At 43.2% G+C, this 12297-nt stretch overlaps 1 protein-coding gene and 2 long non-coding RNA genes across 8 annotated transcripts in view; 2 read left to right on the plus strand and 1 right to left on the minus strand.

Annotated features, from left to right (window-relative positions):
* LOC102911562 (uncharacterized) overlaps nt 1-1010 on the minus strand; it is a 2153-nt gene extending 1143 nt beyond the window's left edge. The window contains exon 1 of the mRNA XM_042279461.2: nt 752-1010. Coding sequence (XP_042135395.1) covers nt 752-876 — 125 coding nt within the window. The 5' untranslated portion in view covers nt 877-1010. The remainder of the gene's footprint in view (nt 1-751) is intronic.
* LOC143273899 (uncharacterized) overlaps nt 1-7670 on the plus strand; it is an 11686-nt gene extending 4016 nt beyond the window's left edge. The window contains exons 2-3 of the long non-coding RNA XR_013052192.1: nt 4345-4475; nt 5599-7670. This is a non-coding gene — a long non-coding RNA (uncharacterized LOC143273899). The remainder of the gene's footprint in view (nt 1-4344; nt 4476-5598) is intronic.
* The window catches only part of LOC107401145 (uncharacterized), a 114434-nt gene that overhangs the window by 27224 nt on the left and 74913 nt on the right, over nt 1-12297 (plus strand). The gene's annotated exons all lie outside the window — the stretch shown is intronic.

The raw sequence follows: 12297 nt of genomic DNA on the forward strand, positions 1-12297 counted from the left end.
GATTGTGAATCCACACACCAGGACATCTGGAAAGTGGTGCTGCCCAAAGGCAGCAACATGCCAACCTCTTTGTGAACTCAAGCACAGTATGACTTGCAGAATGGCTGCACCTGTATAGTTTTACCTTTTCTAGTCTATGCTCTCATGGTTTCCTCTGTTTCTCCATTTCCATCTCTGCTTACCAAATACCCTTCCATCATAGTTGGTGGTGCATGCTACCACCAAGGGGCTGTCTTTGAGCGACGCGTCCTCCTGTATGTCCCCTTCCCACAATGACTGCTTGCACTAGCACTGTCTATACATGGCATCTCAATTCCACATGTGTCACCTTCTCTGCCAGACTTCTAGTTTGGTAAGCTCTATATTGGTCTGGAAAAAAAAAATGCTTGGCAGGTCCATTTAATGAATTAAATTTCTATACTGAGGTTCCTACCGGTGAGAGCTACAGTAACTCTGAAAGCTCTCTGGCCCTAAGCCTTAGCCTGTGTCCTACTGTGAGCATTGGAGAACATCCGAGTGGATCCTTCCTTCCCCCCACCCTGATCTCTGATTCCACGGCTGTCTACCAGGGTAGCCGACTGAAACACTGTGTTCAGATCCAAACTGTGTTATAGTTTAAGCAAGCAATTCTAGTATTCTCTAACTCTAGGTAGCATCCCACATCAACTCTGTCACAGACATTGGCTTTGTCCAGTTTTCCCATAGTGAAAAGTAGGGAAGAATTTCAAATCTGTTGCAAGCAGAGACTTACCTAAATGCGCAGAGAAGAGCAGGCTCTCTGTTAGCGTGATCCTGTGTGAAGGCAGTGGCCAGCTGGGCTTTTATAAGAAGGGACATCTCCAGGAAACACACTTGGCCCGGCTGCTTTGTTTTCATTTCTTACCAGTCGCCCATGACTCACCCTCCTCCCCTAGTTCACCCCCTCTGACTCAGCTTTTGTGATGGAAACCCGCCCAGCTGATATAATGACACTGACTGTCTGACAATGATGTCAGCTGGGTTCCCTGTCACCCTCCTCCTCAGGCCCAGGTGTCATGCTTGTGTTGGGAGAGGGTTAATGAGCTGGCCTGGAGGAGGTCTGAAGTGGTCCTGACACCTGGTGTCGTTTTTTAGGATGACCGGTCCTTGTGTTCTGTGTGGCAGAATACTGTGTGCGTGCCAGCTAGTAGAGACAGGAGGAAAGCAGGGGCAAGGTGGGTGTTTGCCATCTCTTCGTGAAGGGTGGGTGTTGGAAATACAGAAGGAATCGATTACAGGCGCTGCAAACTGTGTGAATGGTTCAGAACTTTATGTATATTTCTTACATCTTCTCCCACCTCCATGGAACTGTACACATTAAAAATTATTTGCTTATCGCCCCCCCCAGCCCCACCCCTTTCTGGCTAACCTGGGAAAACCGGCTTTGCTTCCTCACCACACCTTCCCCCCTCTCCCCATGGACTGTTTCTGAAATTTTCAACTGCTAAACCGGATCAGTTTTCCAGGGTAACCTTTCTTCCCACTCCTCCCAGTCAGCTGGCCGTGGCTGCTTCCTCTTTCCTAGCCCAGTTCTTCCCCATACCCGGAAGCCTTTTGTAATACCCTTCATCTTAGGGCCAACAATGGAGGTTTGAAGGGCTCTGTGAGGAGCCAGAAAGAGGCCTGCCTTGTGGGGAGCCCTCAGCTGTTACCAAGGCGGAACTAGGAAGTAAGAATAAGGCTGCTAGATATTTGCAAGGCTCTGGGGATTACAGCATAGATATTTCTAGATCTGCCAAAGCTAGGAGGACCATGAATTCGAATAGGGAGAAATAAGATAAGTCAAAAGTCTCAGAGACTCTCTTACGCCAGCAATCCCAGTGGTGAAAAGTGATGTAGTGTCTCCCTCAGAGGGGTTTCCACATTTACCACGGAAAGTGGCTTCCTCTGCAGAGAGCCCCTGGGACAGAAATGATTGACGGAAAAGATACTCTGTTAATACTTGTTAATGAGGAAGACACACATACCACCAAGGGAACAGCATTAGTTTGAACAGGCACGGAACTGGTCCTCAAGAGCCCTCCAGAGGTACTGGTTCACAGAAGGTAGGAAAATACTACAGTTCACGAAGCCTCCAGCCAGTTAGAGTCTGAGAGAGAAAGGAAAGAGTCATTATGCTAAAATGGTAGTTCCAGGTTTATTTATTTAATCTGTATGAGTGTTTTGCCTGCATGTATGTATATGCATGAAATGTAGACAGGGAACATGGAGATCAGAAAAAGGTGGCAGAGTCCATGGAACTTGAGTTAGGGATGGTTATGAGTGACCACGTGGATGCTGGGAACTGAACCCAGGTCCTCTGCAAGAACAGCCAGTGTTCCTAATCATTGAGTCATCTCTCCAGCCCCTAAAAAGACTATTTTCGATTGAGTAGATTTTACTCTGCAGAAGGTTTTAAGATAGCATCGTGGCGTGGGTGAGACACATCCAAACACATGCCACGGAGTATGTCTTCTTCACGTTGGTCATTTTCTGGGGATCTCCCAGTCAAGAGACCTGTGTGTTCTGAGGGCATATGAAGAAGCAGTCTCTTAGCCCTGGCACCAGCAGATTTTTTTTTATGATCAACATAACATGAGGCTGATGTCACTGATTTCAGAATCACATTCCAAACACTATCTGTTAAAGGGTGTGGCCTTCGGAACATCTAAATTATCTTAAAACTCGTGTGTAGATGGTGCCTCTTCTTCATCCCACACGCAAACACACACACCTACATGTTTTTAGAACACATGCTAGCTGCACAGCTAGATCACCTCTTGTGAACTTGAGTCAAGATTATCCTTCTACTCTGTCCCAATGGCCACTGGCTGTCATTCTTGGAAACATGCTGCCTGATGTATCTTATCTGCTCAGTAGTTGGCAATTGTAGAATTGAAGCATGGTTCGATGAACAGATGAAGGAAGGAAGGAAGGAAAGAAGGAAGGAAGGGAGGAAGGAAGGAAGGAAGGACATTTTTTTTCTAAAGACAGTTTAAAGACTTCCTTAAATTCTTTTTTCAGTTTTATTTATCTTATTTTATGTGTATGACTGTTTTGCCAGCATGCAGTTATATGCTCCACGTGCGTGCCTAATGCTCACGGAGGTCAGAAGAGCATGTTATATCCCTTGGAATTTGAGTGAGGTTGTGAGCCACCATGTGGGTGCTGGGGACCAAACCCAGGTCCTCCACAAAAGTAGTGAATGCTCTTAGCCCTTGAGCCATTGCTCCAGCTCCGAGTCTTCTTCAACAGTGACTAGGGAGTCCCTTACAAAAGAGCATGCCCTCTGCGATGGATCTTTCAGGATGACCTCAGGAGAGGTTATGAGGACTCAGAAAAGCACATGTGATGTGTCTGCTGCCTTCCCCTTCCCTTTACTCCATTGTTACCTAGTGTTGTTACCCACCTTCCTGTGGGCTGGTGGCAGAGCCACCACCACACCTGAAGCCAAGCCTTTTGCTTCACTTCAGTCTGCTCTAGTTTGGCTTAGATCTGTTTCTCCCCAAGGTCTGTCCTCTGGTGCCCCAATTGCAGGGACTCTGAAAAGAAATATGCTGCTACCTTCAGGCAGAATTCCTAGCTCTAGAGGAGCCTGCTTCCATCTTCTCTATCCCGTGATGCTACATAGTTGGAAAACCTCTCTGACCTCCGTGGATACAAAGGAGCCTTTCTCTCTCACTGGGTGCCTTTCTCACTGGGTACCTTTCTCACAGGGTACCTGTCCTCAGGCAGACTCTTCTGCCCCCTCATCCTGTGCTGCCTTTACCCCAAGGCAGGTTCTAGTTCCTGGCATTGGCACTTGCACTGACCATTCTGTTTTTATGTCTGAACTCTATTTAGTGGCTGAGGAAGTTTTATGCCCCTCAGTGTTCTTAGTTTCTCCACAACCAGGACCAACTTGAGTAGAACCTCATAAACTGCTGCACAACGATATAGGAAACTGGCCAGCTGTGAAAGACAAAAAGAGCACTCAGGATTTCCAGTCTTTCCCAGGATCTCCCACTGGCCCCAGAGGGCTGCTGTTCTCTCCAGGATGAGAGCTGGTCCCTTTCATCCCAGCTGCTTGATTGGCCACTAAATAGTGTAGGAACGCTGCCTCTAGGCCACCCCTCATTCACGAAGCAATGCAGATTGACTACATGGTGGTCAGGCCTTCCCTGAGGTTTCAGGTTCAGTTACTCCCTCCACTTCACCTCCACTGGGGGGCGGTGGGAGTCCCTGATTGTCTAAAGAAGATCATGTGCAATTGCTATTCCCATTGGGAATCTGCTCACTTAATGTGCATTCACACTGAGAAACAATGAATCTTAAAGAGTATGCCTTTGCCTGTTCCCTGATTGCCAGGAAGAACAAAGAAAACCCGAGTGCTGACTGCTCAGTTCAGGCTGTCAAGATTTTTCTAAAATGAGTTTCTATGACTCTTGAGTCTTCCTTTGAAATAAAGCAACAGAAGAAAGAAACACCAGATTCTCCAAGTAAGTGTTGGATTCTCCTGGCACTTGACCTAGACCTAGACGGGCAGGAGAAGATAGGGCTGTGATTCTGGGGCAGGAGCTGAGGGAGCAAGCGTATGAACTCAATACTAGGGAGTTTATACACAAACTCTAACCTTGGGCAGGGGAAGAGCAAGGTGTGAGAGGGAGATACTTCAGAATCCACAGCCACAGCTTGTTTCTTAGCCAATTTGGCCAGCACCTAGGATTCCTGATTTTTCTCTCCCCTCTACTATTTCCTTTGGGACAGACCAATCTCAAATTCTCCCTTTCTCTCTCCATCTCTGAAGAGCTGAATAAAAATCTCAACCTAGTTTTTCTTGCTTGAAGGTGGTGGAAGAGAAAGGCAGACTTAGTTAACCTCTGGGCTAGTGTTTTATGCCTTTATTAGTTGGGTTACCCTGGACAAGTTATCTCACCTTTTTAGTCTTCAATGTCCTCATCTTTAAATGAAATTTACTCTACTCATGGAATTGTTACAAAGATGAAATGAAATGATGCTTCAAATACTTTGAACATCTCCTTCTGTTGACAATGCTCCTCCTAACATTTTTGACCTATGTGACTGTGTTAGCTCCCTTACTTATTTTTACCCAGCTTTCAGGTTTACCTTTTATCAACTTTATCTCAAGTTATTAGGTACTGACAATGGCTATATAATCTTTGCTTTATAAGAACAGGCTAAAGTCAGTGTTAATCATCCCATGACCTGAGCATGGCCTGGTTAAAGAAACAGAGACAGGGAAATCATCAACATAAAGATGAGCTGTGCTGTGTTACAGTCCATTGACAACTATGTGCAGTGCTATGGAAAGTCACTCTTAGAAGATGCTATGACCAGGTCATGACCTGATCACACATCTCCACTGATCAGAGATGGGCTCCTCTGTGTATGGATGATCAAAAGATACAGAGAACTACACAGAACATTGGAAGCTGAGACGGTTCAGGCTGATGAACTCTCCCCCAGAGCCTTCATTACCCCGTGGGCTGTTGAAGGATGAACAGAAGGCTAAACGATTTCTATAGATTGTACCTGTCATTCAGTCGCCATGAGAGCTCAGTGTGGTTTGTATGGCTTATGACTGCTGTTCCCTTCTCTTAGGTATACAATTGTGCTTCTTCAGCAAGTTCCCACAGAGTACAAGGCACCCTCGTTAGACCCCAGGTTTGAAATCCTGACTCAGTGCTCTACTAGCCATGTTGATGATGTTAGAGAGTTTCTGAACAATAACTGTTACCATTATCTTAGCCCTGATTCCCACAACAGCAGTGTAAGAAACAGACATGGAAGCTGAGGCACAGTCTCTTGAGAAGTTGCGAGCAATCAGGTGACAGACGAGATGCAAACCCGAGGCCCCTGAGATTCAGTTTATCTTACCTGTGTCTTAGGAATGATAATATTTGCCTTCAGAACTGTCATTACATGAGATTACCTATGCAAAGCAACTCTCTGGTGACTAGCACACAGCAATGGACGGCAGATAGTGAGTGCATTTTTCTTTAGGGTTTGAACCACAGCTATTATTAGAAACTCATTTCTAGTGACTCAGAAAATTCTTTCATTTTCTTCATTTTCGAAGCAGTCACTCATCCATTGGACACATAGTTGCCGAATGACAGTCAAAGGGCATGCATGAGATCCCAGCTTTGGGAAGTCTGGTAGAGAAACAGGCAGCATTTTCTGTGCACTTCCGGCATCTAAATCACATTACAGAAAGAGAATTTCCCACACTGGTCTGAGTAACAATCTCTTAGAGTGTTACCAAGGATGAGATTTTATCTTTACATTAATGTTTTCTAACTTGGAATTAATATTAATCCTAGTGACAGAATATTAGGAATTAATATTAATTTTAATGAGAGGAATAGTTAAGAGAAGGGCCTATGGACTTGCATTTCTAAGATTAGCCTTGGGTGATTTTTAGGGTCAGACAATTTGGGCAACACCAACACCAGAGTGTAAGTGCAGTGCATTTTGCTTCTTGATTACAATTGACATCATCTGGTGTCTTTAAAACTGTACATATCTGAGCTTCATGGTCATTTTTCTCTAGTCTTGAAAAATCACTACCGTAAAAGAAGTCTCAACTTTTAGTATCTGAATCCAGTAGGAAAATCTTGGTCCTGTGAAGTAATCCAAGTGGAAAGAGGTTCAGGTGGGTGCTAGGGTACCTAGGAAGAAGGTGATGTTGATGAGTTTAGGTGCTTTTGAGTGTGGGTGTTTGGCCTAAGGACACTGGGAGCCTTGTGATACAATTAAGTTCCATCTAAGGAAGGCTAAGTACTTCAACACACCCATGTTCCTCACTCTCCCTCCAGGGAATCATCAAAGGGCAGGCTCAGGCTGGTTTAGCAGGTCTGGGCCTACCTGGATCCAGTAGCCTAGGGCCAGGAGATGATCCCATGTCACCTTTCAAGACACTATCATGCCCATGGTATAGGGACTCTCTGTTGTGCTAAGTGATCATTTGCCATTTGCCAGTCTCCAAGGATCTTCTGGCTAGGGCAAATTAAAACCTCTGAGGACCAAAGTAATAACAAAATATAGTTTTCTGCTATTTGAAAAGAAAAACATGTCCCTCTGTCTCTTAGATCAATGATAGGTACCTGAAAATTTAACTGACAAAAGATAAATCAACAGGAGAAAGACACACAATTTTTACTGATGTCAATATTTATACATTTGCTTCATAGAAAGAAAGTGAGTACTCAAGGAACTGATTAGATTCAAGATATAATCCCAAAATTCATATGTAATTATGAAAGGCCAAAAATAACCAAAGTATTCTTGAGAGAGAGAGAGAGAGAGAGAAAAAAAAAACTAGATAAATAACACTACCTGTCTTCAAAGTGTACTACAAAGTTATAGTCACCACAACAGTGTGGTGCTGACATTCATAGGCTGATGGAATGGAGTAGAGAGCTCAGAAGTAAGTACACACACTTATAGCCAAGTGGTTTTGACAAAAGTGTGGAGATTGTACACTGGTGGAAGAACACCAGGGAAATGATAGGATTTTCAATGAACCATGTTGGGAAAACAGGATAACCACATGGAGAAGAACAAAATCATCTCAAAACCAATTAAAGAATTAAACATAAGGCCCAAACTCATGAAGATACCAGAAGAAAGTACGGAGGAAAGCTCATGACATTAGTCCTGGCAATTATTTTTCTTTTACTATTACCTCAAAGGCATAGCTCACAATAACAGATAAATGGAATTATACAAAAACTAAAAAATATCTGCCAAGCAAAGGAAGTTGGGACCATCTAGATAATGTAAGGAAATATATCCTAACTAGGAATCAATATTAACTTACATTAAAATTTGTAAGGAATTCAACTATACAGCAAGAAAACACCATGATGAAAAACAGTTAAGAGAACTGAATAGACACTTCTCAAAACACTGCATCTAAGTGGACAACAGACAGGTGAAAAATACACCAGTAATCATCAAGGAAGTACAAGTCAAATCCACAATGAAATAGTACCATGTCCCTGTTAGAATGGCTATTATCTTAAAAGCAGATGTAAGTGCTGATTAGGAGGTTGAGATAAGAGAACTTTAACATACTCTTGGTGAGAAAGTCAGCAAAACCTTCGTGGGAAGCAGTGTATGGTTCAGTTAACATGCTATGGGACATCTTCACAAAAATCAAATCAAATCAGTGTGTAGAAGAGATCCTCATGCTCCTGTACATCAGTTAGTTCTTTTCACAGTTGTTAGATGATGCTGAGTAACCCAACTGTTCACCAGTCAGGTTAAAGGATGGATAGAGAAAATATGTGGACACAATGCAACACTATTCAGTTAATAAATAAATAAGAGTTAGATTCCATAATTTGTGACAATATGGAAAACATCGTGTGGATTAACCAGGAATAGAAAAGCACCACATTGCCTCATGTGGAACCTGAAAGGGCTGAGTTCAGGAACAGGGAATATAACCACAATAACCTTGGAGATCTGTATGGCTGCTGGGGAAGGAGGGCTGGGAGACACTGAGGAATGTGTAGTTGTGGTTAAACAGGAGAATATTTTTAAATTGTGCAAATAATAGGCCAATATGAAGAGATGGGAAGTGAATAATTGGTTGGGGTTAGGGACAAGGAGAAATGCGATGAGGGAGGAAAATGAGCAATGATTGCATGGGTTCATGTTTATGCAATGAAATGTTCTAAAACATTGGGGTGATAGCTGCACAACTCTGGATACACTTATATATACATTATACTCTAAATGGGTAAATTATATGAGTCACATTTTAATAAAGCTATTTTTAAATAGAAGCAAAGCCAAAATGAAAGCAAAAATATTTTGATAGCTGGTTGAGTCTAAAGGGCTAACATGGTGGAAAGGGGAGGGTAGCATAAGTTACCTTGCCTCTCTGTACCTAACAATAAGGGTGGCAGTCAGTGCCCTTGCCAGAACAGGAATTTGTGCCGCCTCACAAAGGAAATTTTATGAACTGCTTTTAAATCAATAAGGGGAGGGCAGAGAACTCTTTCTGTGTCTATTGACTCTTAATTGCTTTTGGAGCAGCTGATCTCACCTTCACGGCCTTCCCCATTCTCCTTGTCTATATAATTTAAAGTTTTTTTTTTTAAGCCTCCTAAAGCTCAGTCCGAAATTCCTCCTGGAATCTGAGCTTCATCCACACTCACATCTATTTATAATTTCTGTGCTTTGCTTATGCCTCAAACACTGTTGACTATTTATTAGGAAATTACCAGCTACACCCCAGTGGGGTGGAGAGGGTTGAAGAGAGAACAGGATCCACAAAAATGCAAAAGCCCCAAAGAATTCAAGGATCCACCTAAGTTTAAGGGAGGGAGAAAGCATCCAACCCAACCTCTCCTTCTATAGTTTTATGGACTGAAGTTAAGAATGCTGCTCAAAGTCACAGATCTAGTTCAGTGCAGAGCCAGAACAAGAATCCAAAATCTCTTGTGTTACAGTCTAGAGCTCCCCAGTCTTAGAAACAGGCAGCCAAGGGGTTTCCGTCCAAAAGAGGAGGTGGCAGGGGATTTGAGAATGACAGGTTCATGGCAGATGGGTAAGGTGGGGCTTTGTTTTGGTTCTGGGGTGGAGTGGATTTTCTGGGCATGTGGAATGGCAAGGAGGGACAATAGAAGAGTACCATGGCCTGCACTGTCATGACATCACTCTGAAGAACAGAAATGCTAGTTTTACTGCTGTGTGGATGGGTTTGCAGGTGTGATGGAGGTGGGAACCGGTGAACTCTGCACAGGAATAATGAGAGAGCTGTTCACAATGGCTTACAGATGCTTCCTCGATAACTTTGAATTGTATGCAATTTTTGAAAACTCAAGTAGTGTATAGAGAAATGTACACAGATAATTACTTTTCACAAGATGACCTGTGTTTAGCTCTCAGAGAAAATGGCATCAGCTCCTTCTGAAGTCCTTTTTCCAATCGTTTGACTTTGCAGTCCTAGAATGTGTACTTTCAATATCTACTCCTGTCAAGATGGTGAGATTCATCCTCACTGTGTAGTTTTTCTCATCTCACAGCTTTGTGGTGTACATTATGGAATTATGTTATGACGAATTTGGCCGCATCTTCGCCAATGGAAATTTGGAGGATTTTCAGATGCAGTTATTAGAATGAATCCTATTACAAACATACACGTGTTAGCAGCCATGCATGTTCACTTCTATTGTGTCTAAAGAGTAAAGTTGCTGGGATGTGGATATATAAGCCTAGGTTTCAGAAATTTTTGAGTTTATTAGTTACATACAGCTTCACCAGCACCTGGTATCATCTGCCTTTTGAAAGTCAGTCTGCCTGGACTGAGTCTACCAGGTCAACCCCGGTCCTCGGGGGAGACCTTGATCTGGAGGAGGTGGGAATGGGGGGTGGGCTGGGGGGAGGGGTGGGCGAGAGGGGGAGAACAGGGGATTCTGTGGCTATTATGTTGAACTGAATGGTGTTGTAAAATAATAATAATAATAATAATAATAAAAAAACCAAAAAAAAAAAAAAGAAAAAAGAAAGTCAGTCTGTCAAACAGTGTGGTTCCAACACCATTTCATTCTAATTTTCATAGCTTGGTCAATTTAAGGGTAATTGAGACATGCTACAAAATGAACTCTTCCAGTGTGCAGACACGACACATCTCTATATTTCTTAGCTATATTTTAATTATGAATATCATGCACATCTTTCATTCCACTTCCTAAACCCACTGATAATATTTAATGGTATCTTTACTTTTATTTGTGTTAAACAAGTGAGTAAGAAACTAACCAAACTTAAGTACAGTTTCTTTTTCTTTTTTTTTATGGATGCATGCATTCATGTAACCTCTATCCATAGGACTGATGAGTTTTCTAGGATCGCAAGACGTTCTATCACATCAAGATTTCCAGTGGGGACTTTCCCCAGCAATAACCACCATTTGGTTATTAGCAGATCGTATCTTCTGACGTTTCATTTCATAACTCTGTTGCTAGAGTTTTCCGCCTTGCCCACAGTCAGGACAAATCTCTGTCACCCGCCAGTCCCACAGCCGCTCAGACCCAACCAAGTAAACACAGAGACTTATATTGCTTACAAACTGTATGGCCGTGCCAGGCTTCTTGCTAACTGTGCTTATAGCTTAAATTAGTCCATTTCCATAAATCTATACCTTGCCACGTGGCTGGTGGCTTACCGGCATCTTCACATGCTGCTGGTCATGGCGGCGGCTGCAGCCAGTCCTTCTGCCTTCCTGTCCTTTTATTTCTCCTCTCTGTTAGTCCCGCCTATCCTTCCTGCCTAGCCACAGCCGATCAGGTTTTATTTATTGATCAATCAGAACAACTTGACATACAGACCATCCCCCAGCACAGCCAAGTGCAGACCATCTCAGACACCTGCACTCAGGCCCATGGTCCTAATCATCCTCTATACGGACCTGCTGGGTAATGCCACAAAGAACCCAAGAAGGGCTCCCACAGGACATACAGAACATCCCACAGCATAACTCTGTCTGGTAAAGTCCCCAGTCCTTCTCCCCCTCCCACCTCCACACAGGTTTCCAGCTTCCTTCCTTCCATCACCGTCTCCTCACAGACCCACTCTTCTTCATAGACTTTCTGTGTAGGTATTTTGTATCCAGACACTACTGTCAAAAGTCACTCAATTTGTTCATGAAGACCACTCCAAAGCATCCGAAACCTGCTTTTCATTTCTTTATCCCCAGCCAGCGTCCTCCACAGCGGAAGCCCAGAGCTTTCCTTCTGCTTCCTGCCATGGTTAAAAAGTATTCTGCCTCACCTTCCTGTGATTCCCTCTCACAGGGCTTTGTAAGGCCCAGACGAGTGTAGGTAATTAAAATTCAGTCCAGATGTGCATTCCCCACACCTAGCTCCCTGGTTTGATGTAAGCTATTCTATTGCACTCAGGAGAAGCTCTATACTTTTGAATGGCCAATGAATTCCAACGATTGAGAAGTGATTGGATCCTGAAAGCTGTCACCTAATTAACTAATTAACAAATTGATTAATTCAAATTAATTAATTTAAGGGTATTATTGAGAGATGATAGGCATTTTCAGAAGTAGGATTGATTTGCAGGAGAAGGCCATGGGCTCACTAGAGGAATGTGGTGCTGTATCTTGTGGGATATTCTCCTCTTGATCCAATGATGCTTCATGTCTCCTTATGTTCTGCATTCTCTTCCTTGAAACAGATCAATATGCTCTGTGCATGTTGGGAAGGTGGAATAACACAAAAACGTTTTGTTATGAATGAATTGGATCCTCATATATTGCTAGATAGATGAGACTTT

This window comes from Peromyscus maniculatus, chromosome 6 (genome assembly GCF_049852395.1).
Source record: "Peromyscus maniculatus bairdii isolate BWxNUB_F1_BW_parent chromosome 6, HU_Pman_BW_mat_3.1, whole genome shotgun sequence".
In the NCBI taxonomy this organism is placed as follows: Eukaryota; Metazoa; Chordata; class Mammalia; order Rodentia; family Cricetidae; genus Peromyscus; species Peromyscus maniculatus.